Below are 27,250 nucleotides of genomic sequence, written 5' to 3' on the forward strand. Positions count from 1 at the left end.
ATGGTGTAGACATTTAGTATTTGCAATGTCCATTTCCATTTCCGATTAAAAGAGTTGCTTTAAGCATTGTTTATAGAATCAGCAAAATAAGATATAACTGTGGTTCGTTCTGAACTTCACCTTCACATGTCGTATATTTCACTTTTCATTTTTTCTTTTAAATTTGACGTTTCACAGTTGTCTCTCATCAAATGGATGGTGTTTTTTGCCTGTAGCCTGGATGAGGGGTAACACTGTAATCCAGACAGATTTCAGATTTAAAGGCTTTGTGTGGAAAGCTCAGACAGACATTGACAGGTACAGGCTGGTGTGACCTCACTGGGGCATCTCTCCTACAGTTTATCTCACACTAGGAGTGCTTACTAGGGCAGTGTCAGAGAAAATTAAGACATAATTGCATGACAGTGCTTATTTTAAGCAGCTTAATGCCTTACACTGCGCAACAGCCTGATCAAAAATATATTCTTAACCAGCAACAAATTGCCATGTTAAATTATACACCAGGCGGATCTGTTTAGTTTTTGTTTTTAGTTGTTAAGCAACAGCAAGCAGATATGTTAAAAAAAATTGACACTTCTGATGGTTTACTGAGCTAAAATAAAACAGATAGGGAATGCACATTCCTACAGGGCATGCTTTCACTGATTCCCTTCATCTTCATTTCTGTACTTTGTCTGGCACTGCTAAGCACTCAAGTAATTATTAACAGAAATAGGTTGTTTTCTGGTAAAGTAAATCTCACATAGACACTCATTAGTTCAGATGGGGCTTTAAGATAATCAAATTCTCATTATAAAAAAAGATGCATTACAATAAGGGAAATAAACAGCACCATCAGGATGGAAGGTAAACAATAACACCTAAAAGGGGGAGCGATTTATTCGAACACTGCTCCGCTTTTCAGTTTTGAAGAGAATATAAATAGGAAAAAAGAGCGTTGTTCTGTCCCCAGTTTTAATTCTAAACATTGTTTTTTTTTTGGAAAGCCAGCACTTCAACTGTTTATATTCTCCAACAGGACGGACTGACCCCCTTACACTGTGGAGCACGAAGTGGCCATGAACAAGTTGTAGAAATGCTGCTTGATCGTGGGGCCCCCATTCTATCCAAAACAAAGGTATACCAGCAAGTACACAGAGAGTGGGTGTGGGTGAATATACCCTCATTGATAGTGCAATGGCACATCAGTGGTTACCAGAAATTCCTTTCTGCATTGAGCAATTATTCCTTTCTGTGACATTGGACTAATAAAATTACTCAATACTGTTGTCATTTAATACAGGAGACCTATCTTCAACCTCCCTTTTCAGTGCTATTTCAGTATTGTCTTACAATAGAAGGGGTGTTTGTAGTAGTAGCAACACTTCAACATGATATTGATAAGTAACATCACATGATATAGATGTAGATTGGCAAACCCCTTTAAAGCAGTTCCATAGCCTTTAAATACTTCTCAACCCTCTTCATTTAGGGATGTCGCTTCCATAACCAAGCTCAATTGCATCACATTACAGGATATACATAATTATTATTATTTATTTTTTTTATCATCCCTCTGGCAATACAGTGGCAGTGCATTGTCAATGGTTGCACTAGGGCAGCTACCATGGTACGAGCAATCAGTACAATGTGATCAAATTTTCTAGCACAGTGATCAAATTTCCATTTTATGACGACGATATGAACCAATACATTTGTTATTGTTGTCAGTGTGCTACCGTATTAGGACCACTGTGCAATATGTGTTACATTGTGTTGCCATTGCTGCTGTCCGGGTTTTCCAAAGGGTAATGTATAATACAAATGTACTGTTTCCAGGAAAACCTTGCAAGAAACCTGCTTTAGACTAGTGAATGCTAGTAGTATGTAGCTGTGTAAATGTGTAATCACTGTTCACAGAATGGACTGTCTCCACTACACATGGCGACACAAGGGGATCATCTCAACTGCGTTCAGCTTCTGCTTCAGCATGACGTGCCTGTTGATGATGTCACAAACGACTACTTGACAGCACTGCATGTTGCCGCACACTGTGGTCACTATAAGGTTGCCAAGGTCCTCTTAGACAAAAAGGCCAACCCGAATGCCAAAGCACTGGTGAGTAGAGTGTGAAGGCAGTTACCATCTTAGTCTGAGCCAGTTTCTACGGGTATTGAGAGTGGATCGCTTCAGTTCTTTTCATTACTCACTTACTAAAAATAGCCCTTTTTCCTTAGAAAATCTAACTGCTAAGAACGGTTAAAGTCTAACTTAATGTATAAGGTGACTTACACAGGCTGCACACTGTTCTCATTTTTTTAAACTGGCTGCTTCAAACATTGTCTCTTTTAAACAAAATAATAACTGATTTAGATATTATTTCAAGGTCTACTCTTTGTCCATATGTTTTAGGTGTGTATATATATATATATATATATATATATATATATATACACAGTGCCTTGCATAAGTATTCACCCCCCTTGGACTTTTCCACATTTTGTAGTGTTACAACCTGGAATTAAAATGGATTTAATTAGGATTTTTTGTCACTGATCTACACAAAATAGTCCATAATGTCGAAGTGGGAAAAAAAATCTACATATTTTTCAAAATTATTTACAAATAAAAAACTGAAAAGTCGTGATTGCATAAGTATTCATTCCCTTTGCTGTGACACCCCTAAATAAGCTCTGGTGCAACCAATTGCCTTCAGAAGTCACATAATTAGTTGAATGGAGTCCACCTGTGTGCAATTAAAGTGTCACATGATCTCAGATTAAATACACCTGTTTCCGGAAGGCCCCCGAATTTGTTAGAGAGCATATCTAAACAAACAGCATCATGAAGACCAAGGAGCTATCAAAACAAGTCTGGGATAAAGTTCTGGAGAAGCACCAATCAGGGTTGGGTTATAAAAAAATATCCCAAACTTTGAACATCCCCCGGAGCACCGTTAAATCCATTATTAAAAAATGGAATGAATATGGCACAACCGCGACTCTGCCTAGAGAAGGCCGTCCACCAAAACTCAGTGACCAGGTAAGGAGGGCATTAGTCAGAGAAGCAACCAAGAGGCCAATGGTAACTCTGAAGGAGCTGGAGAGATCCACAGCTGAGATGGGAGAAACCATCCATGGGACAACTATAACCCGAACGCTCCACAAAGCTGGGCATTATGGAAGAGTGGCGAGAAGAAAGCCATTGCTGAAAAAAACCCATATCAAATCCTGTTTGGATTTTCCCAAAAGGCATGTGGGAGACACAGCAAACATGTGGAAAAAAGGTTCTCTGGTCTGATGAGACCAAAATTGAACCTTTTGGCCTTAGCGCAAAACGCTATGTGTGGCGCAAAGCCAACACTGCTCATCACCCTGAGAACACCATCCCCACGGTGAAGCATGGTGGTGGCAGCATCATGTTATAGGGATGCTTTTCATCGGCAGGGACTGGGAAACTGGTCAGGACTGAGGGCAAGATGTATGGAGCCAAATACAGGGAAATTCTAGAGGAAAACCTGTTTCAGTCTGCAAGAGACCTGGGACTGGGACGGAGGTTCACCTTCCAGCAGGACAATGACCCTAAACACACAACCAAAGCTACACTGGAGTGGTTTAAAAACAAGAACCTGAATGTCTTAGAATGGCCCAGTCAAAGCCCAGACCTCAATCCGATTGAGAATCTGTGGCAAGACTTGAAAATTGCTGTTCACCAACGGTCCCCATCCAACTTGACAGAGCTTGAACAATTTTGCCAAGAAGAATGGGCAAAAATTGCAGGATCCAGATGTGCAAAGCTGGTAGAGACTTACCCAAAAAGACTCACAGCTGTAATTGCTGCCAAAGGTGCTTCTACGTATTGACTCAGGGGGGTGAATACTTATGCAACCAACAAATGTCTTTTTTTTTGTTTAATTAAGTTTTGTGTCACAATAAAAAATATTTTGCACCTTCAAAGTGTTAAGTATGTTGTGTAACTCAAATGGTAAAAATCCCAATTAAATCCATTTTAATTTCAGGTTGTAACACTACAAAATGTGGAAAAGTCCAAGGGGGGGGGGGGGGGGGGGGGGGGGTAGGGGGGGATACTTATGCAAGGCACTGTATATATATATATAGCTAGGAAAGTTATTACATTATAAGACAACACTAATACCACCGTTTTCTGGTAAATGTTTTCAATATAACAGTTCATTTAAAAATATATATTCCCCTTTTGCATTTCTTTTACATTTTGCTTTCAAAGGTATTACAAAGCATGATCTGTAACCACTAAGAATCAAGTAGACAACCATTTCAGCTACTGCCAGTGTTCTTGTAACAGAGCTTGCTGCTGCTGCAAATTGAAGCAAATTGGCAATCTTGAGAGACAAAGGTCCATATTCACAAAACATTTGCCCTAGTGCCCATTATGAAGTTAGCAATTATTTAAAAAAAAAAAAAAGTTGATGTTAAATAGCAGGGATGGAAATAAGACAATTGCAGTTCAGTTTCCCCCATTCCACATTTTAATATACCGTGATTAGCGACAGTGTAACAAGTTCATACTAAAACCAGGAATGGCTCAAACAACTTGTTTCAAATAAATAACTCAATTACAAGCTCCTACACACACACACACACACACACACACACACACACTAATTGTTTCTTGCTAGTTGGTTGTCTGTTGACAAACAAAAAAAAGCAAACAAAAACAAAAGCTGAAAAGTTGGTGGTAGATGCTTTTGAATATGGTCCACAGTGTGATGTTTCAAGGAAGGAGGACGCTTGTGTTGCTACAGCCTTAACTTCTTTCTGGAATGTAAACAAACGGGGCTGTCAACAATATATGATAATGTAAAGTACGGCAGTAAACCAGGGAATTACAATTCTGTGTGGTCCAGTGGTTAAAGAAAGGGGCTTGTAACCAGAAGGTCCCCGGTTCAAATCCCACCTCTGCCACTGACTCATTGTGTGACCCTGAGCAAGTCACTTAACCTCCTTGTGCTCCGTCTTTCGGGTGAGACGTAGTTGTAAGTGACTCTGCAGCTGATGCATAGTTCACACACCCGAGTCTGTAAGTCGCCTTGGATAAAGGCGTCTGCTAAATAAACAAATAATAATGAGTACAAATTCCGCACATGCAGCTTTAAAGCATTGTAGTACCTGAAGAGTTAATCACAATTTCTGAATTGGCACGAGACAGTGAGTATGCAGTCATGCACTTTAGTAACAAGTGGGTGTGTCATTGGATTTTAATAAAAAGAATATATAAAAAAAACGGAAATAGAATAACAGCGGATTGCCTAAAGCTTCAGATAAAAATAAACTTCTAATAAGCAAAAGGTATTAATTACACACATGGTAATGTACTTATCTTAACTGGTAAACACACAACTGGAACACTGCAGTGTTTGCTGTGCCAAAAGGGCTAAAGATTATTGCTTGTCTTATTTTTAGAATGGTTTCACACCACTCCATATCGCCTGCAAGAAGAACCGTGTTAAAGTGATGGAACTTTTGCTGAAGCTTGGAGCATCGATCCAAGCTGTTACTGAGGTAGGTGGAAACAATAACTGAATACCCCTTTTTACTGTTGATATTATGATTTTAAATCTCACATATTTAAAATGTGACTAAACACAGTGTGAATCTGTTATTGATAGGAATTTAATGTAATTGGAAATCCAGTGAGTTGCTAAAATGTCACAGTCAAGGCTACTCTTGTGATTTATTACATGTCATTCGCAAGCCTGTTTCTATTTTTTGTCATACAGTTGTGCAATAAAAATCTGCAATACACAAGGCTCATAAAAGGACTCACAGTAAATCAATTATCAGTGACTTTTTCGTTAGATTTCATTCTTTATAATAATAATACCCTGATGTATTGTTTAATATTTAATGTAAACATAATAACTTCATGCTGTCAAATGCAGAAATATAATCTGTGCTGTGTTTTGTACTTTTGCAGTCAGGGCTAACACCAATTCATGTTGCTGCCTTTATGGGACATGAAAATATTGTGGCACAGTTAACACACCACGGAGCATCTCCAAATGCAACCAACGTGGTGAGTGGTGTGCCTGCAGCTTCTGTGTGTAGTGTGAAGATTTAAATATTTTGTCTTGTCAGCAAAACAATTCCCACAGTTTGTTGTTGATGTTTTGTCTGACTTTATTTTCACTCAGACCCACAACCCTGTAAGTTTACTTCCTTTGTTACAGGACCACACCTTAGCCTTACACTCATGTTCCATGTGGCGTCAGGTGGGGTCTTATTACTTGTAACACAGGAAGTGAATGGAGAGACCTAGTACAGTACTTCCATCAAACTTAGTGCATGACTTCACCCGCTTCACAATGGAAATTCTAATCGATAAATAATACAACACTTGCATGTTGCTACGGTAATGAAATGTTTTTAAAGGACACGTGTTTACATTGTTTAATTGTTGTCTTGGCAAACATCAAAATAGAATTTAATTTTGTGACTGTAAAACCATATTCAGTAATTGATAGGTACAGCTCAAATTACTGTCTGGAGGCCACTTTCCACAAAACCACTTGAACCTATACTCAAACCCACCTGCTTTTCTCATTTTAAGCTTAAGGTTTTAAATCCACCCATTTAACTACATAAACTGTTTTCATGACAGGCTACATAGAAAACCAGAACTATAAAAGTATTTTATACAAGAGCTTGTAAAGGGTTCAAAGTAATACTCAAAACATTTCCCAGCTTATTCTATATCTTTGTTACCGTAGTAACATGTTGTTAACTGGCCTGCAGTGAATGTTTACGTCTGCCTATTCAGTTCAGCAGCTACTGCTTGGCATATATGTGAATGAGCAATGGAAAAACACGTTATGCCTTGGAGCACTGTCTTATAGCACATATCTTTCCCTAAACTTTGTATTTTGTGTTGTAGAGAGGAGAAACAGCACTCCACATGGCTGCCAGGGCAGGACAAGCTGAGGTTGTTAAATACCTTGTGAAGAACGGAGCTCAGGTTGAGGCGAAGGCTAAGGTGAGTTTACTTTCATTGCTTTGTAGTTTTTAGTTTTTTTTTCTAAGAATTAGAACTTAGGAAAGAACCATAAGCTTACTACCAAGTACGCTTCTACCAATAGTGTCATGTACTCTGTACTGCTTATAACATAGCAAGGAGAATAGCAGAGTTAAAAGTAGTATAATCAAGATATGTCTTTTTTTTTTTTTTTAAGAAATTATATCAGGTTAGACATTCTTGTCTGCTCTCCTTCGAGATCTCCAGCTGAAAGAATAAACTAGCAGAAAGCTCCTTCACATTTAGCTTAATGTGTTTCCTTTTTAAAGTTAATGGGATTTAACAAAAAAATAAACGTAAAGACAGAGTCTGACATACTCTCAATAAATAGTTTTATAACCATGCCCTAAGCAGGTTTCATCACAATTGGATTAGTGATTGTCTAGATATACATACAAATAAAGTTTGCTGATAATAATAAAGAAGTAGAAAGTTAACTAGCTGTATAACCCTATACTGTTTTGTGTAAACTAGCAGGGTAACCAATAAGATACTAATGAATTATTTGGTTTTCATTTTAGTTTTACTCTGACTGCACATTTGCTTTCTGTCTTTCTTGTGAATTTCTAATGTAACAGGATGACCAGACTCCACTGCACATCTCTGCTCGCCTGGGAAAGGCTGATATTGTTCAGCAGTTGTTACACCACGGAGCATCTCCCAACGCTTCCACGACTTCGGGTTACACTCCACTACACCTGGCCGTCCGTGAGGGGCATGAAGACGTGGCCTCGGTCCTGCTGGAGCAGGGAGCCTCCCTGGCCATCAACACAAAGGTGAGTGGCATTCATGTACTTTAATATGTTGGGTGTAGGGTGCCTCTTATAGTCATTAGTGGTTTGGGCGAGAGAAGTGTGGTTCTGACAGCTTGAACATGTAATAAAAGACTCTACACCCATCGCAACGTGAAAAAGAAGACACCGGTTGACATTGATAAGATGGACCTTTGACAAATTCATAAATGTAATGTCTTGGTGTAAAACACACAGAAATTGTGTTACAGCTGCACCAGTTCATTGCAGCTTCAATTTAACAGGTGAGTATACTCGATTACAACTAAATATGTTTGTTTAATTGTATTAGGTGTGTAATGGTTTCACTTAGAAGATTCACCTGACACTCTGCAATCAACTCTGTGATGTGCCTCTATGGCAGGCACAAAATGAAACTTGCAGGAAATGCAGGGTCTAGGTTACAATCTATCAAAAACTGACAAAGAAAAAGATTACACGATTTGACCTGGATGATGTCAAAGGTCACAGATTCACACAACTTTTTTATCTTGTATTTCACATCAATTTTGATATGATGTATATAGTATGTCAATCGTATGTCAATTATGGACGAAGTTATGACCATGTAAAGGTAGGGTGGGTCCAAATCAAGTCAAGCTTTGATGACCTGTATCTCATGAATGGGAGGTCACTCAAATTTACATTGTAACCACTTCTCCCAAAGACAAACATGCATGGACATTTTTATCCAAATCAAAGGAGGTTGATGTTTTTGATGATTGATTTCATATGGAATGACCCCTGTATAAATATAGAAGTTCCCAGTACTGTACCATATCCTGGTACAGAGATCCACTTTGTTCCGCTGGCACAACTGTAGTGTGGGCTTTGGGTCCCTATTTCCATACATGTCCTGGTATCTGCTCTGTATAAAAACCCTGGAATAGTGAATAAGCCTTGCACATCATATTGTGCCAACAAGAGCAGTCCTGCAGGAGCTGTAAGCGCTTATAGCCAGGAATCAAGTCTGTTAGTCAGTTTGAGCAACTGGTATGTCAAATCAGTAGCTGGGTATATAAACACAAGAACAAGTAGGTTAGCCACAAATTAGCCAGCTGAGCTATGCCTGGATGTTTCACCCATAACCATAAAACACTCAATTTAGGAATACTAGAATAAATCTAAGGAATTCAATGACAAGGGTTTTGACTTCAAATGAAAAATACCTTGTGTTGAAACTTTGCTATTTGAAGTTTATTTTAGTATTTCTTTAAAAACAGAGCAATCTCTAGGTCTGTAGCAACAGCAGTGATATATTACTGCTGGGCTTTGTTTTTTTAAATTAAAGTCCTGTCATTCAAAAGGCTTTTGGGGACCTGAATCAAATAGCTACCCATGACAGCAGTTCCCTTCAGCAATGAACAGGAGCAATGAATGTTTTTATTTTCCCTCTGTCAACAGAAAGGATTTACTCCTTTACACGTGGCAGCAAAATACGGGAAAATTGAAGTTGCCAACCTTCTACTTCAAAAATCCGCGTCTCCTGATGCAGCAGGGAAGGTAGGTGCCCTGAGGATGGAAGTGTTAATAACACAATGTTGTCTGCATGATCCTGAAACAGAAGTTTAAAAAAACTGAAGAGAATAGAAAACCCCAAACTATGGCCTCTACAATGATATTAGTACAACGGTACCACAGTGGTAACATTTTCATATTTTGATATACCAATGATGTCACAGTTGTATAAATCCAATACAACAATAGTACAGTGTGCTATTGTGTCAGGAGTACTGACATTTGTGTCTTGTCAATTCTGATAGGGTAATATACTGATATTATAGTGGTAGTATCCTAGGGGTATTTTCAAACTACAGGGAGGTCCATATAGCAGACATATGGGAGCGATGTAATGAATTGCTGAAAGAATATGTCATAAGTTGTCATCAAACACCTCTGTGTAATGGAACCGTGGCTCCCTGTTTTTCTTAAAAAGCTAACTGACTCTTTTTTACAGTCTGCTAAAATGACAGGACAGTTTAAAACCTAGTTGAGTTTTGAGAATAACAATCACTTGAGACGTCTCCCATTTCCCAGAATTATGTTGCTTTCATAGTACCGGTGTTGAATTGGTTTTGATTCTTCAGGTATCATGTTAACGGCCTAATTGTAAAAAAGGGTTTTAATTGGTCCCCAAGCTTCTAATTAACTCATACTCCAGTTTAAAACCAAAACGAGTTATCCTGGAAAGTCTGGTGCCTGATCAGAGCAGCATCCCTTTAATTTCCAGGGAAACAGACTGTGCAGCTCTAAACAATAATCCCATCACTGCAAGTAGACACTACAGAGCTAACTATACACAGTAAGGCCTTTAAAAAGGCTTCATAAATACTATAGCGATATTTTTGTGGGGTTTTATATTTACTGTGGGGTTTTTGCACCCAGCATTCCACTTACGGAAAAATATTGGGGCTTGCTTTAAATGCATTGAGAAGGCTTCTCCCATCTTATAAGACAAGAGTCTGACCTACAACTGTGTCAGCTGTTACTCACTGGCTCCCCTCCCCCTCATCCAGTTAGGATGTAGCTACAGTGCTTCCAAGCGGTTGAGTCTGCCCCCACGCCCCCTCTTAAAGGAATATATCCCAATTTCAAAAGTGGAAGCTTTGTGCGAGATGAGCATCTTTTTTACATGTATTGTTCAGCCATCACACACGGACAACCTGAAACAACATATCTAGCTATTTTTGACATGAAAATGATTTGGTTTTGTTTGATTTGTTGGTATTCACCTGTAATAGGTACAGCTGGATCAACAGACCCTGATTTAGCACTAATCTTAAACAAATTAATATTACCTTTAGCAAGGTGTACTAGATCTCCTCCTAGCAGCTGATGAGTTAATAATACTGACATATTAATAATAATACATCATAATACAGCATAAGACCTGTGCTTACCTCTCGACTACAGAGCTTGCTCTTTGGTTGAATAGTAAGTCGTTCGTCTTTGAACCGTATGGTTTGCAGTTTGCGTCCAGTCCTTGCCTCTCCATTAAATTCAAAGGACTGGATGCAAACTGCAAACCATACAGTTCAAAGTTGAACAGTAAGCACAAAAATATAAAAATATAAATTACAAAGATATTCCAAGATTAGTCTGTGAAACCACAGGTTATGGATTGGATGAAATAACGTTTTAAAGATTTTAGATTTTAGACTTGTCTAAGGTATTCTAAGGTATTCTATTTTATTCAGCCACTTTGTTACAAGATAAATGCTAAAGAAGGTGATGTAACACACTGTCACTCCTTTTGTATTTGTCTCATGTTTTCTATCTACTAACGAGGTCTGTATGCATGTATTTTAGAGTGGTTTAACTCCACTGCATGTAGCAGCACACTACGATAACCAGAAAGTGGCACTTCTTCTCCTGGACCAGGGAGCCTCCCCACACGCAGCAGCAAAGGTACTACATACTGAGTAGAACAATGTGCTAAACTAGAATCAGCATTGTGTCCCCATTGTGCCTGCATTGATTTGGTGTTTTGGCATGGTGCCATCTGCTATAACACATTCATGTTTGTGGAACATATGGGGCAATACAAATGAATCCAACTGATGTGTTTTTAATAGCTATAGATTTCTACAGACTATTATAGTTCAACTATAAAAAAGCAGCAGCTTTCTGCATTGTTAAGTGATTGTTGCTAACAAAGTGATTCCATACATCTTCCCTATTGTGCACTTCCATTTGTTATGTAGGTCCCAAATGTGGAGTTTTGAAAGAAACACATGTTATAGTAAACATTGTAAATACATCTGAATTTGTAAGCTGTGCTTTTAGATAGTGTTGCATTGCCTTGCTCATTTCATCTTTATCGACTTCATTCTTGTCATTACTTTGATCTATTGACTGACATGCTTTCAGCCAGTAGCATTATTTGACCCAGAAAACACTGTGAAATGATCTAGGACTATCAAGCGTTACAGATTTCCTTAGAGAAAGTCATCGAAATGGAGACCTTTCTTTAATCTATTGTAGTTTTTAAATAAAAAAAAGATGTTTACTTTAATGTAGCAATAATGCTACCTATAAAGCTAATGGAAGTGCAATTATCCTGTTAGCTATAATCACTTTAATGCTTTTTGCCTTCTTGTGGCAGTATACAGTATTTTCCATTACTAATATAGCCCTGAAACTTGTATTGCACGATTGAACAGTTATTGAGAACTGGTTATGGAGACTGACTGAGTGATGTTCGGTGCCACTGTACAGTAAGTGATTTTGTTGTTTGTTTGCTAGTCTGTGGCAGCAAGGCTTAATTCTGCAGCTGCTGTTCCAATTCACATTCATAGTGCATGGGGTTCTTTATAGGACGCATCAACATTTGCTCATGTTGCTTTTGACTGATTTTGCCGTATCCAGGCAACCAGAATTGGAGTGATTTCTCTTTTCGATTTGTTGTGTTTTCTTTTTTAAATTTTTATATAGAAATGTTTGGCTTTTTTTTTTTTAAAACAGTTCTTAGGCATGTCTGTTGTTTTTTGAGTGATTAAGTAATTCAGTGTACTGAAATTGCGAAATTGACAAAAATGTAGAAACACCTGCATTATTACAAAACACAAAGTGTAAATTAAAATGTCCGCCACTGAAGGAATTCCAGGTTCTAATTATTGAGGAATGCTTATATACGGTACCCCTAGATCAGGGTCACAATGGCTGCCCATGGTGGAGGCCCTACACACTCTATTGACAGCATTGTAGCAGGTGTTTCAATTTAATTAAAATTTCCAGTTACTACTGCCCATAGAAACACATGCAAATACATGAAACAGGTGTCAGTGAATGTCTGCACATTGTGGTATTAAACATTAGTTTTTATGAGATATGGCATACATATTTGAATAGTAAAATTGGTACAGACAATAGTATCCGTGTTCGCCAGGAAGTGAACATACATTAGTACAGCAAAAACATTATCAACATATCAGTTATTCAGATCCTGTGTTTCATATCCTCAATTCTATATATGTATTTTTTATTATTATTTTTTTTATATCCTATTACATAACTTTAACTGGGGAAAAAAAGTAGATTGTGACAGGTGTTACAGAATACATTGTGCAAACATACGGGGCTAGTTAAATAAAATATATTTATGAAGATGTAAGGGCTGTGTGACAGGACAGCGTCCCTGGCAAACTGTTTCCACCAGGATGGAGACTCAGACACAAGGAAGCTGTAGGTTTAAACGCTAATACGCTCTTAATAAAAAAATAGCACGGACAAACACTAGACAGAACACATTAACAAAATAAAAAGACACAAGGGCCAAAACAAAAGGTTCTACAAAAACTCAAGACACATCAATAAACACGGACACGGACGTTAATACAGCACAGACCTTCTCCTTCACCAACATTTACCTTAACCATTCTCTCTAACACCTGTGATCACCCTATGTATACACCTGTGGCTGGAGCCTTAATTATTTTGACAAAGAAATGTAACCCCCTCCCAGCCAACCCAATATTCCCCACACCAACACATACACGTGTGCCACACTGCCACACGGTGAATTAAAAATTAAAAGACTTGAAAGAGTCTTAACCAATTTGAACTTCAATATTCTCTATAAAACAGCACAATTATATATATTTCCAAACATGAATTAGAACAGAAGTTGATATAACTACTGTACATTACTGTATGTTGATCTTATGCACGGCTTGTAGGGAGAAACTGATGAGGCCACAGTACAGTAACAGTACTACATGCAAATTCTGAAATTCTCTGCAGCTCAGATTATTTTAGGTTTTGTGCAGCTATTGACAGTTGTACAGAGCTGTTTCACATTCTTGTGCTTAGGGGCTCTGTGTTATCCTAAAGTGATCACGGTGACCTAGTTACTGTCTTTGTTTCCCCATGTCAAGCAATTACTGAGCTAATATGAACCGGGCTGGTCACGTGCTGTTAGCACAGGACTCGTTCCAGGCTGTGAAATCATTATTTAGCTGGTCCCTCGGGCAACTGAAGTTGGAAACTGGTCCTTTAAGACATTTCCAAATCAAATGTTTTTCTTTTTTTTTTTTTTTTTTGTTGCTCCATTTCAAAATGTTATCTTTCTCAGCCAATGTGTTCATGTTAGTGTTTTGGAAAACAAATAAATCTTGAGAGTATGGCATTGCTGCTAGATATCAAGCTATGGTCATGAGTCATTCTGCTGGTGAATGCATTTTCAGTTTGGATTTCTATTTTTTTAATGCATATTAATCTAAATAGTGCATATTTGTACAGAGTATGAAAAAAAAAACTGCTTGGAGAAATATTTTACATGGTGGTGTTTTACTCTACTGTAGCATGGCTATATTATGTCATTTTGCAATGAACTGAATATTTCTAAATTTTTATTCATATGAATGAGTGAATAAATATGGTACAAAAACTCAGTTGTTAGTAGAACAAAACATAATAATTCTGACTGTTGTCTCACAACAAAACATCCATCTTCAAAAACGTACTACACTGATGAAGTACAGCCGCTTTGCTGCTAGAAAAGATTTCCGATATCTGAGATGGATGACTTTAAAAGCAAAGTAAAATCTGTCTATTAAAAGAAACACAGCCTTGATGGCAAAATGTGTAATTTATTTTGGTAAGCAAAAAAAATAAAAGCCATAATGTACTTTAATGCATTTCCAGTAAAACAGAAAATAAATCAGATTTTTAGAAGCAGGAAATCAATGAGATGAGCAGTTTAGTTAATTATTCAAATATATTAATCAACATGGCAGGACTGCTCAAAGACTAGGCCTTTGCATCTTTCATTTAACAAATGTATCAGTCCATGGTAAAGGATAAAGACATACATGTATGTGTTTCATAATACCACCCAGCATCTCATTCAAATGCTTGAATGAAATCCACAAAGCAGTGCATTCAGGTATTTATTCTGTTACGCTTGTTTTATATTCTCAAACCTGATCAAAGACGTGGGCCCGGTCTTACATTTCCATATATGAAAAAGGGATGTTTATTTTGATTATACAATTATGTACGAACTATTATTATTATTTATTTCTTAGCAGACGCCCTTATCCAGGGCGACTTACAATCGTAAGCAAATACATTTCAAGTGTTACAATACAAGTAATACAATAAGAGCAAGAGTAATACAATAAGAGCAAGTGGTACTAAAGAACTAAAGTGGCAGCAAAGCTTCCTGAGGCTAGGCTTCTTCCATGTTATCTAGAACAGGTTCCTGGTTTCTTCTATTATCCTTCAAAGTGGACTGCGATATAGGAAACACCCATGCTCTTGTTTAAAAGTAAGTGCCTTCAGGTCTGTGTGAAGGTGCTTTCACCAGGAGCATTGTTTTGTTTCAGTTTCACTTGCCAGCCATAGATACCGTATGTACCATCAGCCAAACATCAAGTAGTAGCCTGTGCCATCTAATGATCAAGTTTCCCTTTGCTTGTCTGGCAATACACTGCAGTACACCAGATGGTGATGACGTATACTAATATGCTACAAAGACACTTTGGCTGATCCATTCGGCATAACATGTGCCTGTGGCAAGCAACTAGAACTGAAGAGGAGCTGCTGGTCTCATAGTCAAAACAGACTTTAAAAACTAAACAGAAAAAACACAGTATTTAAGAAATTGAAATAAGAACTGTTCAAAATGATGGCAATCATAAAAGCTAGGAGGGAAAAAAAATGAAGCTGCTTATGTAATCGCTGGTGGATAGGTACAAACCAAGGCTCAAGAATCTTTGCTACAGTGTTTTGCAAGGCCTGTAAATTCTGTACATTTGTTCCAAATCCTCATAACAACTGAACTGATGTTATTGATCGGTTTAGAGAGATTATGAAATATGTTAGCTAGGAATAACTATTTCTAAGGCAGTTAGTAAAAATCTATGATGCTAACGTTGTTGTTATTGTGTGTGCACCCTCAGAATGGCTACACTCCATTGCATATTGCTGCAAAAAAGAATCAAATGGATATTGCCACAACCCTGCTGGAATATGGGGCTGATACAAATGCAGTTACCCGGCAAGGCATCAGCCCTGTACACCTGGCAGCACAGGAAGGGAATGTGGACATGGTCTCTTTGCTGCTTGCCAGGAATGCCAACGTCAATCTTGGCAACAAGGTGCGTACGTTATTATGAAACAAAACATATGTATCTATAAACTCAGGAGTTTTATCAGTCTATCAATGTAGGTCCCTAGCAGTATTTGGGATTTAATATAAAATACTGTATGTACAGTGCGTCAACACTAGAAACACCTACATTTTTTCTTCTCCTTTTTTTATTTTAATGATTTGTATATAAAGGTAAATTCCCTTAAATTCTGTTTAGAAAGTGATATGCCATTCCTAATTGTTATGTGCTTATGAATATTATCTATGAATTGAATTGTTTACAAAATGATAATACAAATAATTTAAAAAGAAACACATTCATTATGTAGCACACACTTTTTTGTGAATGTCACTTGTGTGACACATTCTCCTTTGTTATGTAATTGGACTAGTACAGATGGGTAAGACATCAGAAGGTAGTGATGGCAGATTCTCAGCTGGCAGGTGGTTACATACCCAAGACTATATATATATTTATTTTTAAGTTAATAAAATATACATATTCTGGTACAACATTATATATGAAGCCTTCATGTTAAAGTATTGTATAATTTTGGTAGCTCAGTGATCAAGGATGTGCTTGTGTGTGTGTGTGTGTGTGTATGTGAGTTGTTTAACATTACACCGAATAACCAAACTTGTGTATTTTGCTCCTTTCAGAGTGGTTTGACGCCTCTCCATTTAGCTGCTCAAGAAGACAGAGTAAATGTTGCAGAGGTTCTTGTCAACCAAGGGGCGACAGTTGATCCGCAGACAAAGGTACAAGCTTTAACTGGCTTTTTGCAATGCCTAGGTGACCGTCTGTACTTTAAAATAGCATATGATGAAGTTTTGTGCCACATTCCTGTTCTGTTTTGCACTAAAATGTGATTCCTGTTTTTACTTAATTTTAGTATTCACAAAAGTTATTTTTTTGTTTACCTTTGCATAAAAATAAAAAAAAAACAGACCTTTGGCTTTACAGTTGTTACATTTGACATTTTGACATTGAAACAGTTAAGGGGTTGATTTGATCAATTATACCCTGTAAGACAACCCTTCATTATAATAGAGTATTTTACAGCACTGGAGAATCCCCCTGAATTTCATTGACTTCCTATTATTGTAGGTAATCCTTGGGTTAAATCTAGGGTGATTCCCCAGTGCTGTAACATGCTCCACAAGAAATCTAGATGTATTATACCATGTATTATAGCAAGTTCAAAGTTAATAATACCGTCATTATACAGCAAATCAACCTCTCCTTCCAAACATGATCCATTCAGGTATTTTTGTTGGCAAGGCAAGTGAAAAGACATTTAGTGAAGCGCAATGAGATTCCAGTTCATTTTTAACAAGAAAATAAAGTTAGAATTATAGTAGTTTTTTTCCCCCTGTACTGTAGATTCCTAATATAATAGATGTATAACATAAAAATAACTGCATTTGCAATTCTCTACATCTAGATGTGTTACACTCCATTACATGTCGCATGTCACTATGGGAATGTGAAGATGGTAAACTTCCTTTTGCAACAGCGCTCTAAAGTCAACGCCAAAACCAAGGTACTCTTCATTTCTTGTTTCAATAAAGTTTTTGGGGGGCTAAGCGGTACAGCAGGCTAATTCAGTAGCTGGGTCTGGGTTGGTCTTAGTGCTTAGTGCTAAGCTGTATCCGAGGCAAATCTCTGCCTTCAAGACTGAGTGTTGTGTCTGTGACAATAGCTGACATAATCTGAAATACTGCAGTACTGTACGAGTAGGGAAACCAAAGCCAATACCATCTATTACTCCTCTGTGCTCTTTGCTTTTGAAGGCACTATAAACATTTGTCATGGAATTCATTCATTTTCTTTTAGTAGTTCTCAAAATTGGTATTTTCATTTTCTTTGTATTTTACATTTTGGAATTGGTGATTAGTTAAATGTCAAAGGAGAGAATTTATGACAAATGCAACATGCCACAAAATTCTGCACGATTCTGTACAAAATTGTCAGGTTTGAGAGAGAGAGAGCCCCAGGATTTAATGTCAAGTGGGTGTACAGGCCAGGATTGAAGTGTGTTTTTCTCGCTTGCAGAGCTGTGTGGGGGAAGCTGCTGGCACCGTGCCTGGGGCTTCATCTTTCACAAGCACTTATTTCACACGCAAAGAAAATAAAACCAATACATTTTTCACTTGTTTTATTTCTTCTGCAGAATGGGTACACTCCCCTCCATCAAGCTGCCCAGCAAGGACACACCCATATCATTAATGTCCTGCTGCAACATGGCGCTTCCCCTAATGAGCTGACTGTGGTGAGTAACTGGAGGAGATGAATTCATGCCATTTTTTTTTTGTCCAGAAATCTGCTGAGCTACTACATTCTGGTTAAAACAGTTCAGTCAACGAAGCGTAAAAACGCAGGACTGTCTACTGTTTACAGTTACAGTTTACTGCTGGTTGAGTAGAGGCTGTGTTTAATTCCAGGACATTCAATAACCAAATATAAAGGATTAAAGAGATAAATAACCAGCAGGACCTATTCTGCTTGGCTTGTTTAGTTTTGTATCTCTTGCTGTTTTTATTATGATTATTGTGCTGCATGATGAGTATATACTGAATGGGTTGGATTCTCTAAGCTCTTTACCTTGAATAGTCAACACATGCCATAAAGTTACCAAACCACTGAAATAAAAAAATAGAAAACCTGACATTTACATTTTCTTATTAATGTGTCTTATTAATATTTTTTGAATAATGACTTTCCTTTCAGTAAAACAATTTCATATGATCTTTGAACAGACACAATAATGGTATAACACATTTGGGAATATTTTAATGCTCTAAACACAGGAAATAATCACTGTGTTTTATTTAAGTTAATAAGGTAACCAGTGGATTAATGGGGATCTAATGATTATATATATATATATATATATATATATATATATATATATATATATATATATATACAGCTCTGGAAAAAATTAAGAGACCATTCCAAATTTTGAGTTTCTCTGGTTTTACTATTTATAGGTAGGTGTTTGGGTAAAATGAACATTTTTGTTTTATTCTATAAACTACTGACAACATTTCTCCCAAATTCCAAATAAAAATATTGTCATTTAGAGCATTTATTTGCAGAAAATGACAACTGGTCAAAATAACAAAAAAGATGCAGTGTTGTCAGACCTTGAATAATGCAAAGAAAATAAGTTCATATTCATTTTTAAACAACACAATACTAATGTTTTAACTTAGGAAGAGTTCAGAAATCAATATTTGGTGGAATAACCCTGATTTTCAAGCACAGCTTTCATGCGTCTTGGCATGCTCTCCACCAGTCTTTCACATTGATGTTGGGTGACTTTACGCCACTCCTGGCGCAAAAATTCAAGCAGCTCGGCTTTGTATGATGGCTTGTGACCACCCATCTTCCTCTTGATCACATTCCAGAGGTTTTCAAAGGGGTTCAGGTCTGGAGATTGGGCTGGCCATGACAGGGTCTTGATCTGGTGGTCCTCCATCCACACCTTGATTGACCTGGCTGTGTGGCATGGAGCATTGTCCTGCTGGAAAAACCAATCCTCAGAGTTAGGGAACATTGTCAGAGCAGAAGGAAGCAAGTTTTCTTCCAGGACAACCTTGTACTTGGCTTGATTCATGCGTCCTTCACAAAGACAAATCTGCCCGATTCCAGCCTTGCTGAAGCACCCCCAGATGAGTCCAGTTTTCAGCTTTGCCCAACACCTGATTGTCTAATGGTTAGACGGAGACCTGGAGAGGCCTACAAGCCACAGTGTCTCGCACCCACTGTGACATGTGGTGGAGGATCGGTGATGATCTGGGGGTGCTTCAGCAAGGCTGGAATCGGGCAGCTTTGGCATGAATCAAGCCATTTTTTCCAGAGCTGTATATATATATATATATATATATATATATATATATATATATATATATATATATATAATTTCAAATATATCAACAGTTTCTTATAAACTTTACTGAATAAAAGATATCAAAGCAATCTTAATTAGGTAGATAGAATAAGGCCCTAGATTTTGTATACAGTATGAGGTACATCTCTGTTCCATGTGGGTCATCTCAAGGTGCTGAATCTGGTTTTGGAAAAATTGCAGATCTGGTAACTTCTTTGTATTGTTTCCAGAATGGCAACACTGCACTGTCCATCGCCAGGAGACTTGGCTACATCTCTGTGGTGGACACACTGAAGGTGGTAACAGAAGAAACACTGACCACTACGGTAAGAAGCACTTTCACTATTCCTTCAATAGTGAGGGGGTGGTGGGTGTGCTTGACCATTACTGTGCAAAAAAAAGCGTTTACTAATACAGTATAGAAATTCATCTGATGTCATTTTTGTTTTTTTAACAAAGACACAGACATGAAAAAACAAACAGTTGTGTTATTCTTAATATGACAGACTGTAATAAGACAGCTTTGATCTCCCTACAGTAGTGCATGTGTACTGTAGCCTTTACATTGGTGTCGGAGTCTCCCAATAATCAAGCAGCAATTATTGACCCATGTGATTGAGCAGAAATGTTTTGATTGGGCTACTTGACCGCACAGGCATGTTTGAGAGTTTGCTGTTTGACTGAGCAGATACAATGAAAAACAGTCATAAGCAGAGATGGCATGCATGGTGCACTCTGAGATGTATTATTAAACAGAATGAATATCTGTGCATTGTGAGGTACTGTGGCTAATAAACAAAAAAAAAACTTCATTTTAATGGATTATCTAAAAACAGTAAACATACTATACCAATAGTATATAGTACCAACCAAAACCTCACCAGTAGTTTTGTTAAGGAAGCTTAGGCAATTGTGGGACCCATCTCCCCTCCTCCCTCGATCAACACCTTTGCAATATAAGCCCACACCCATATATTGTGACCTATGAACTCTCTTCATAGTCCTATTGTCTTCCACTGTCAAGAGGATGTCCACCCACCTAGGGGCGTAATTGTCTTTCTATAGTCCTGTCTCTAGGCTATATACCGACCTCCTGATAGACAAGACGCCTCTAACACCATAATGTACAAAGTGGGAGCAAAAGTGTGTCCTTGGTGGACTATAGTACAAAGTTTTTGTATTCATTTTGATTCATTCTTTGTATGTAAATGGAATCCCTGACATATTCTGCAAAATATAGTTTCATCATTTTCAGTCACAATGGGCAAGATAGCACATTGTGTGCAGTGCTTTTTCATCAAATACTGTACAAGTGATTGGCGTGGTCTCAGAAGGTATGACTCTACTGTGCACTACTTAGAAAACAGACTTCAGCCCCTAAATTCTCTAAAGGCTGTAATCATCGAGGAATAGTCACATATTTCTCCAGAACTATTTCAAAAACCTTGCAGAATGTCTGGCCATGGTGGCACACCGTGTTGTTTTTTTTGTCCAACCCATGTAGCTGGTGGGCATATGAAAGATGCTTAAGGAGAAAACCATTCATCATTTCTGTTTTACATTTGTTTTGTTTTAACAGACTGTGACAGAAAAGCATAAAATGAATGTTCCTGAAACAATGAACGAGGTCCTTGATATGTCAGATGATGAAGGTATGAAAAACACTTTTTTTCAAATTTCACTCCTACACATTATATATATATATATATATATATATATATATATATATATATATATATATATATATATATTGCTTTTAACTAGCTTTTTTAATATAATTTGCTTAATTTAAGTGTTAATTTATCTTTATATAGTTTTTTTAGTCATTATATTTTAACTGTATTTCTGTTAACAACTTATCATTTCATTTATTTAAATTATACAGTTCGTAAAGCCAATGTTCCTGAAATTCTCAATGAAGCTGAATATATTTCAGATGTTGAAGAAGGTATTTTTTTTCAATTTGTTTTTGTTTGGTGCCCCTTTGTGGAGACATAATAACCTGTTTCTCCTTAGCGCAGATGTAACTAACCTTCCTTTCTGTTTGTCACTTGCTTTGGTGCCATGGAGCTTTTATTTCCTGCCTTGGTATCTTAGTAATATGCTTTCTCCTTGGCTGATAAATATCCAAATAACCAAATAACCTTTAAAATAATGTAAAACAATTATTGTAATTTTACACGCTTACCGGTACAGTCAAATGTTATTTCTCTTTCCCATGCCACCTACAGAAAGCCTTTTGGCAAGTATCTGAAAACCTGCACAGAATCTTAACAGCTTTGCTTTTACTTTTTTAGAATGCATAATTTTGCTTAAGAGCTCATCCATATTCTAGCAGTACGGTAATGACTATGGCTGTTAAACAGCTTAATAACAGACCATAAACCACAAAATCTAGTGCCATAATTTGCTGCTACGGTATATTGAAACCTACCATTTTTGATGACAGTATCGGAAATGGAACATGATAAATAGTTAATCTAAAATCAAATTAAACAAATCTGAAAGCGTTCATTTCTATGAAAGTATGCAACTGTGATATTCAACAGATTTTGAAGAGACACTTTACACTTTCCAGCGTTTGCAGAATATTTCATTTCTAACCTGCTTGATGTCCTATTATTCTGGTTAGATTGTTATGTTCAACCACAGGGGTCTGCTTCAGAAAATAATCCTTAAAGCTGAGGTTTTGGAAATGACAACTTTTTGTATAGACTAGCAGTGTTTGTTCAAATATTTGTCCTAGCACTATTTAAAATAATGATTTTCTGGGGGCAGAAATAGTCAGCAGTAGTAGTCTGTTATACCCCCATTATTATTCATTAACTACCAATGCAGAACTATATGGTGGGACATGACTTCCAAAACGGATCCCTCTTTAAATATTTTAACAGTCTTTGCAGTCCTCCCCAGTCATTTTGCATTCCCAGAAAATGTATAACATTTTAGGAAAGCAATGCACTTGTAACATAGATATCTGGTTAGACAAATATTTATCTCCAAATACCAGGGTAGTGTATACTAGATATTCTCTCTTTCCTTGTGTAGCCAACACTACAGAAGTTCAGGATTACTGTATTTAAGTATTTATGGCAGATAACATTCCTGAATAATAGATTAGTTAACGTGTATCAAATACTGTTGTGTAAACAGCTTTACACTGCAGCTTGTAAGCTTTACATTGGTACTTGTAAGCTTTACATTAAAACTTGTACGCTTTATACTGAAGCTTGCAAGTAAAATAAAAACTAGGGTCTAATATTTGTGTTCTAATTCAAATCCCTAACTCTTGGACTGTTGTTGCTTGCAAGCAACACCTCTAAGCATATACTTTTATGTAGAGCATCACTGAGATCATTAGGTAGATAGTATACAGTTTTCAAATATGAGGCCTGAGATGTTCCTAACATTATAAGGGAGAGTTGCCCTTTCAGCATTAGTTACTGCTTTGGAGTACACAGAAGATTTTGGAAACAGGATTATACTAATTTCAAAGGAGCTTTTCATTTCCTCTCTAGATTTAAATGTTTTTTCAACATATAATGAATATATTCTTTGATGCCTATGCCCTTTTAAAGATAGGGAGTGACCCTTTTTTACAGAATGCAACCTGTATGGAGTTGCATATAATACATTTGCAGAAAATAATATAAAAAATGTTTGGTTTTATATATATTTTGTGGTACCACATTATAGGTTAAGCGTCACCTAAATATACATGTCATTTCCATTTCAATTGCTCATCACAAAAGCCAATTACAGTGCAGTGCAAAGACCGACTTTCATTCCTGACATCACATCCTGACTGAACTAAAATCCTGTTGGAAAAGTGGTTTACTAGCTGTGTCATTCAATGTGCAAAGTTTACAATGAGGAATGTTAAACTGCTTGCAGGTGCACAAAAGTTGGTTATTTGTAAAGAGTAATCATTCAGATATCTACTGAGGGAACAGTGATGTATTAACAGTAGAAATATATCTTGAGGCTGTAATTAAGTGCTTTTTGGTAAGCAGTTCAATACATTTGGCATTGACACAGCACACTAGCCTAAAATCGTGTAATATTACCTTATCACACCAATTTGTTCAGATGTATGACAACATTGCAGGCAATTCCAAACATGCACGTCTTATTTTGCTTCACTTGTTCAAATTATAAGTTGTCCCTTTTATTTGAAATATAAAAAGGTTTTCTTTCAGTTACTTCAGAGCACCTTCTTGCCAACAACTTAGAGTTAAGTGTCAAATTACAGTGTAGCTACTACACCTAGTAAAAAGAACCTAACTTTGCATACAAATAACCCCAGGGTTTGCATTTGTAGTTGCCATTCAGCACTGCTACACAGGCTGCAGTGCTGAGGCAGTCTGAAATCCAATCAGGAGCAGATTTAGAGGGCCTGCCTAAAGTATTACCTCGGCCAATCCTGACCTCAAACGCCTGCTGCGGTTGTTCTTCAGAATTGTATTTTTTATTTCATTTTTTGCCTGAAAGCACCCTACAGAGTTTGAACTTTGTGAGCACGACAGTGGCAGTAGAATCTGCAGCAGGCATTCAGGTGCAGGTGGAAAGGAGAGCTGAGCATCTTGAAAGCATGAACGTGACCTCTGGGATTAATATGCCCGTGCTTGATTGGATTAACTGAAAAAAAACCTGCCTTTGGACTAATCAGAGTTCTCAGAAGAAGAAGAAGAAGAAGAAGAAGAAAAACCTAGCTAAAGCTGGTGGATGGAAATGGCTTCCCAACTGTGTAAGGTTTCTTAGCATAACTGGAACATTTCAGGAAGCTGCAATCTTGTCATAAATTATTGCTGGGTGTTCTGAGTAGTGCAGCTGCGGAATAGCTGCCTAAAATAATCAGCTTGTGCTTGAGCTTTTAAAAGGTTGCATAACTTGTTAATATTTGAAGCACGTTTTTACAAATGCTGAAGAAGTTTTGGGACATTAGGTAAGATGAATTGCCAGTTGTTTGTTGGGTGAAACAACGTCTTCTAATTTAAAACAAGAAGAGAGAAAGTTTTCTCATTCTGTTTTAGGTCAGTGAAGCTTGTTTTGGGGGGATGGGTTAGAGCAAATTGTAACAGCAGGGGGACGGGGAGTGAGTGCCGGCTTTGTCGCTGCTGGAATGCTGGGTTTGCAGAGCGCTGATGTGCACTTGCAGTGGGTACTGGCTTTTTTCTTTTTAAACCAATCCGATCTGATTTTGTTTGTTTTTTTACACAGGACCTTGAAACAGAATTGCAAATAAATTTGAATTACAACCTATTATATAGCTCTTCATTTGTAATTGTGACTGTGTGTTTTCTTTGAGAATTTAATTGATTGATTAATATGTTGGGATATTTCTTGTTGTAGTGTAGTGTTTAATGCTGTTTTGTTGGTGTTTGACACAGGCACATGGGGTGTGTTTGTGTCTGTGTTCTGACCACATTGATTAGTTATCTGCTGCATACAGATGTAGGGAGTTGTATGGAAAGCATAAAAAGCCATGCTTGGTCTCAGTAACTGGTTTTTGTTATTGTGCTAGAGTTGTAATATTGCGTTTTTTTGACAGGTGAGGATGCAATAACTGGAGATACTGACAAATACCTGGGACCCCAAGACCTGAGAGAGCTGGGCGACGACTCTCTTCCTCAGGAAGGGTATATGGGCTTCAGCATTGGAGGTCGCTCTGCCAGGTAACGTAGTCTGAACACTTTCGTTATGGTTCAAAGCAGTACTTGTACTTTTTCAGATGAGTTTATGGTCTTGTAATTTGATTCTTTGTACTGGGTATTGTTTTATTTTATTGTTTATTTTAACCATTTGGATAACGGAAAATGTTGATTCTAGTGAAATAAACACCCTTTTGGTTATAGGGATTTATACGTGTCTGCCAGATAGCAGTATTTAATTTGTATTATTTTTTTTATTATTTTTTTTAGAGTTTTCAAATCATGGCTTGCCACTATGTATCGTGTTAGTACAAAGCAAGACAATTCAATAAAAAAAAGCAACAAGTGCAAAGTTTCACTGTTTGGTGGATTTTTGCTTGTGTTTCAAAACTAGCTACTGCACATTTTGTATTACTGTAGATCTGTATAAATTGTGTATACCTAGTTCTGAAACATAAACATGTTTTAAATCCCTTTAAAAAGGAGAGAAAACGTTGTACCTGGTGCAAACGTTAGTAAATCTGTCCCACTAAACTACATGTTTACATTAATTACATTATGTTAACCTGTGAAATCCAGAGAGATGTACCATTTTGTTTACTGTTGTGTCCAATTCGTATCGGCTATTGAATACTGTCAATACAGCAAAAACAAAGTTGATTTGAAAAGATAAACAGAACAAGAGCTGGTTGCTTATAAGTCAATATAAAACTAGCGCTGCTGTGCTACAGGCTAAACTAATCTATATATTTGTTGTAAAGGTGTTGTCTATGTGTTTGTCACATGTCAGCCCTGACTTTGGTTTGCTAGCTTGCGACTTTAGAAAAAGAAAAAAAAGTTAACTTAGGCTAATATTTAACCAACATGTCTGACACCCTAAGGGCATTTTCCTTTAATTTAACGATTTATTCTGAAAGTTTCGCCATCTCCAGCCATACCATATACATTTATCATTCAGATGGGGTCTCTGCAGTGCTCAATACTGTAGTGCATGCCTTAGGCAACCACTGGCACATTAGTATTGATGTCACTAATAACTGTACAGTCAGCTGTGCTCTAAGCCATAGGCACAAACCAGATCATTCCTATTGATACAATGTGCTTAGTGTTCATGTATTTTTAAAACACCAAGCAGTTTTAGCCCAAACTTTTTCTCTTGTGGGTTAGCAGAGTTAGGGTTCATGAATTCTGCGTTGCTAAGCAACTCATTTTTTGCATCAGCCAAGTCTTCTTGTATGTTATACTCTCGGACAGAAATATGTTCTCATATAAAATGGTATACTTTCTAAAGTCAGATATGTATAGGCATCATGTGGTGGATCAGAGCATATCAAGGACCCTGAGTATAACATGTGGAAATGCAAAACAAGTACAAGTCATTAAACCTCAACATTTCTGCTTTTTCCGTCTTCTGATGCTTTGCTTTCAATTTCTTGTGTTTTCTTTTTCCCCCCTCTAAATTTCTAAACATAGCCCTAAGATCAGGTAAGAGGGCATGACACATTCCCCTTAGTGCTGTGCTATCTATCATCCTTGTCTCCTTACAGTTTCATTAAGCGTTGTCCTGTGATGTTCTTTCATTGCTATTCATTTAAGTAGGAATTACAGTAGATGTTTGTTTTTTTTCGCTGTTGCTTTTACATGGATCAATTTATAGCTTTTTTGTTTTTGCAGAGTCACCTTTTTGCTCATCATTTCAATTTTAGTGCACCTTACTTACAGTTTAGTTTAAACAATAATTGTAAATTCACAATAAAAAATATCCATGCCTATGGATACATGACTTAT

At 37.2% G+C, this 27,250-nt stretch overlaps 1 protein-coding gene across 37 annotated transcripts in view; it reads left to right on the forward strand.

Annotated features, from left to right (window-relative positions):
• LOC117418032 (ankyrin-3-like) overlaps positions 1-27,250 on the forward strand; it is a 217,274-nt gene that overhangs the window by 140,958 nt on the left and 49,066 nt on the right. For 24 of the 37 annotated variants that reach the window (XM_059035820.1, XM_059035818.1, XM_059035830.1 and 21 more), the window contains 16 exons: positions 1,019-1,117; positions 1,900-2,097; positions 5,421-5,519; positions 5,935-6,033; positions 6,892-6,990; positions 7,608-7,805; positions 9,225-9,323; positions 11,130-11,228; positions 15,725-15,922; positions 16,576-16,674; positions 17,361-17,459; positions 18,090-18,188; positions 20,042-20,137; positions 21,391-21,463; positions 21,697-21,759; positions 25,363-25,486. In XM_059035820.1, the coding sequence (XP_058891803.1) occupies positions 1,019-1,117; positions 1,900-2,097; positions 5,421-5,519; positions 5,935-6,033; positions 6,892-6,990; positions 7,608-7,805; positions 9,225-9,323; positions 11,130-11,228; positions 15,725-15,922; positions 16,576-16,674; positions 17,361-17,459; positions 18,090-18,188; positions 20,042-20,137; positions 21,391-21,463; positions 21,697-21,759; positions 25,363-25,486 (1,841 nt within the window). Of the gene's footprint in view, positions 1-1,018; positions 1,118-1,899; positions 2,098-5,420; positions 5,520-5,934; positions 6,034-6,891; positions 6,991-7,607; positions 7,806-9,224; positions 9,324-11,129; positions 11,229-15,724; positions 15,923-16,575; positions 16,675-17,360; positions 17,460-18,089; positions 18,189-20,041; positions 20,138-21,390; positions 21,464-21,696; positions 21,760-24,113; positions 24,559-24,617; positions 24,757-25,362; positions 25,487-26,935; positions 26,948-27,250 lie in introns of those variants that run through there. The other 13 variants (XM_059035823.1, XM_059035829.1, XM_059035828.1 and 10 more) reach the window with 7 other exon arrangements.

Source organism: Acipenser ruthenus, chromosome 13 (genome assembly GCF_902713425.1).
Source record: "Acipenser ruthenus chromosome 13, fAciRut3.2 maternal haplotype, whole genome shotgun sequence".
Classification (NCBI taxonomy): Eukaryota; Metazoa; Chordata; class Actinopteri; order Acipenseriformes; family Acipenseridae; genus Acipenser; species Acipenser ruthenus.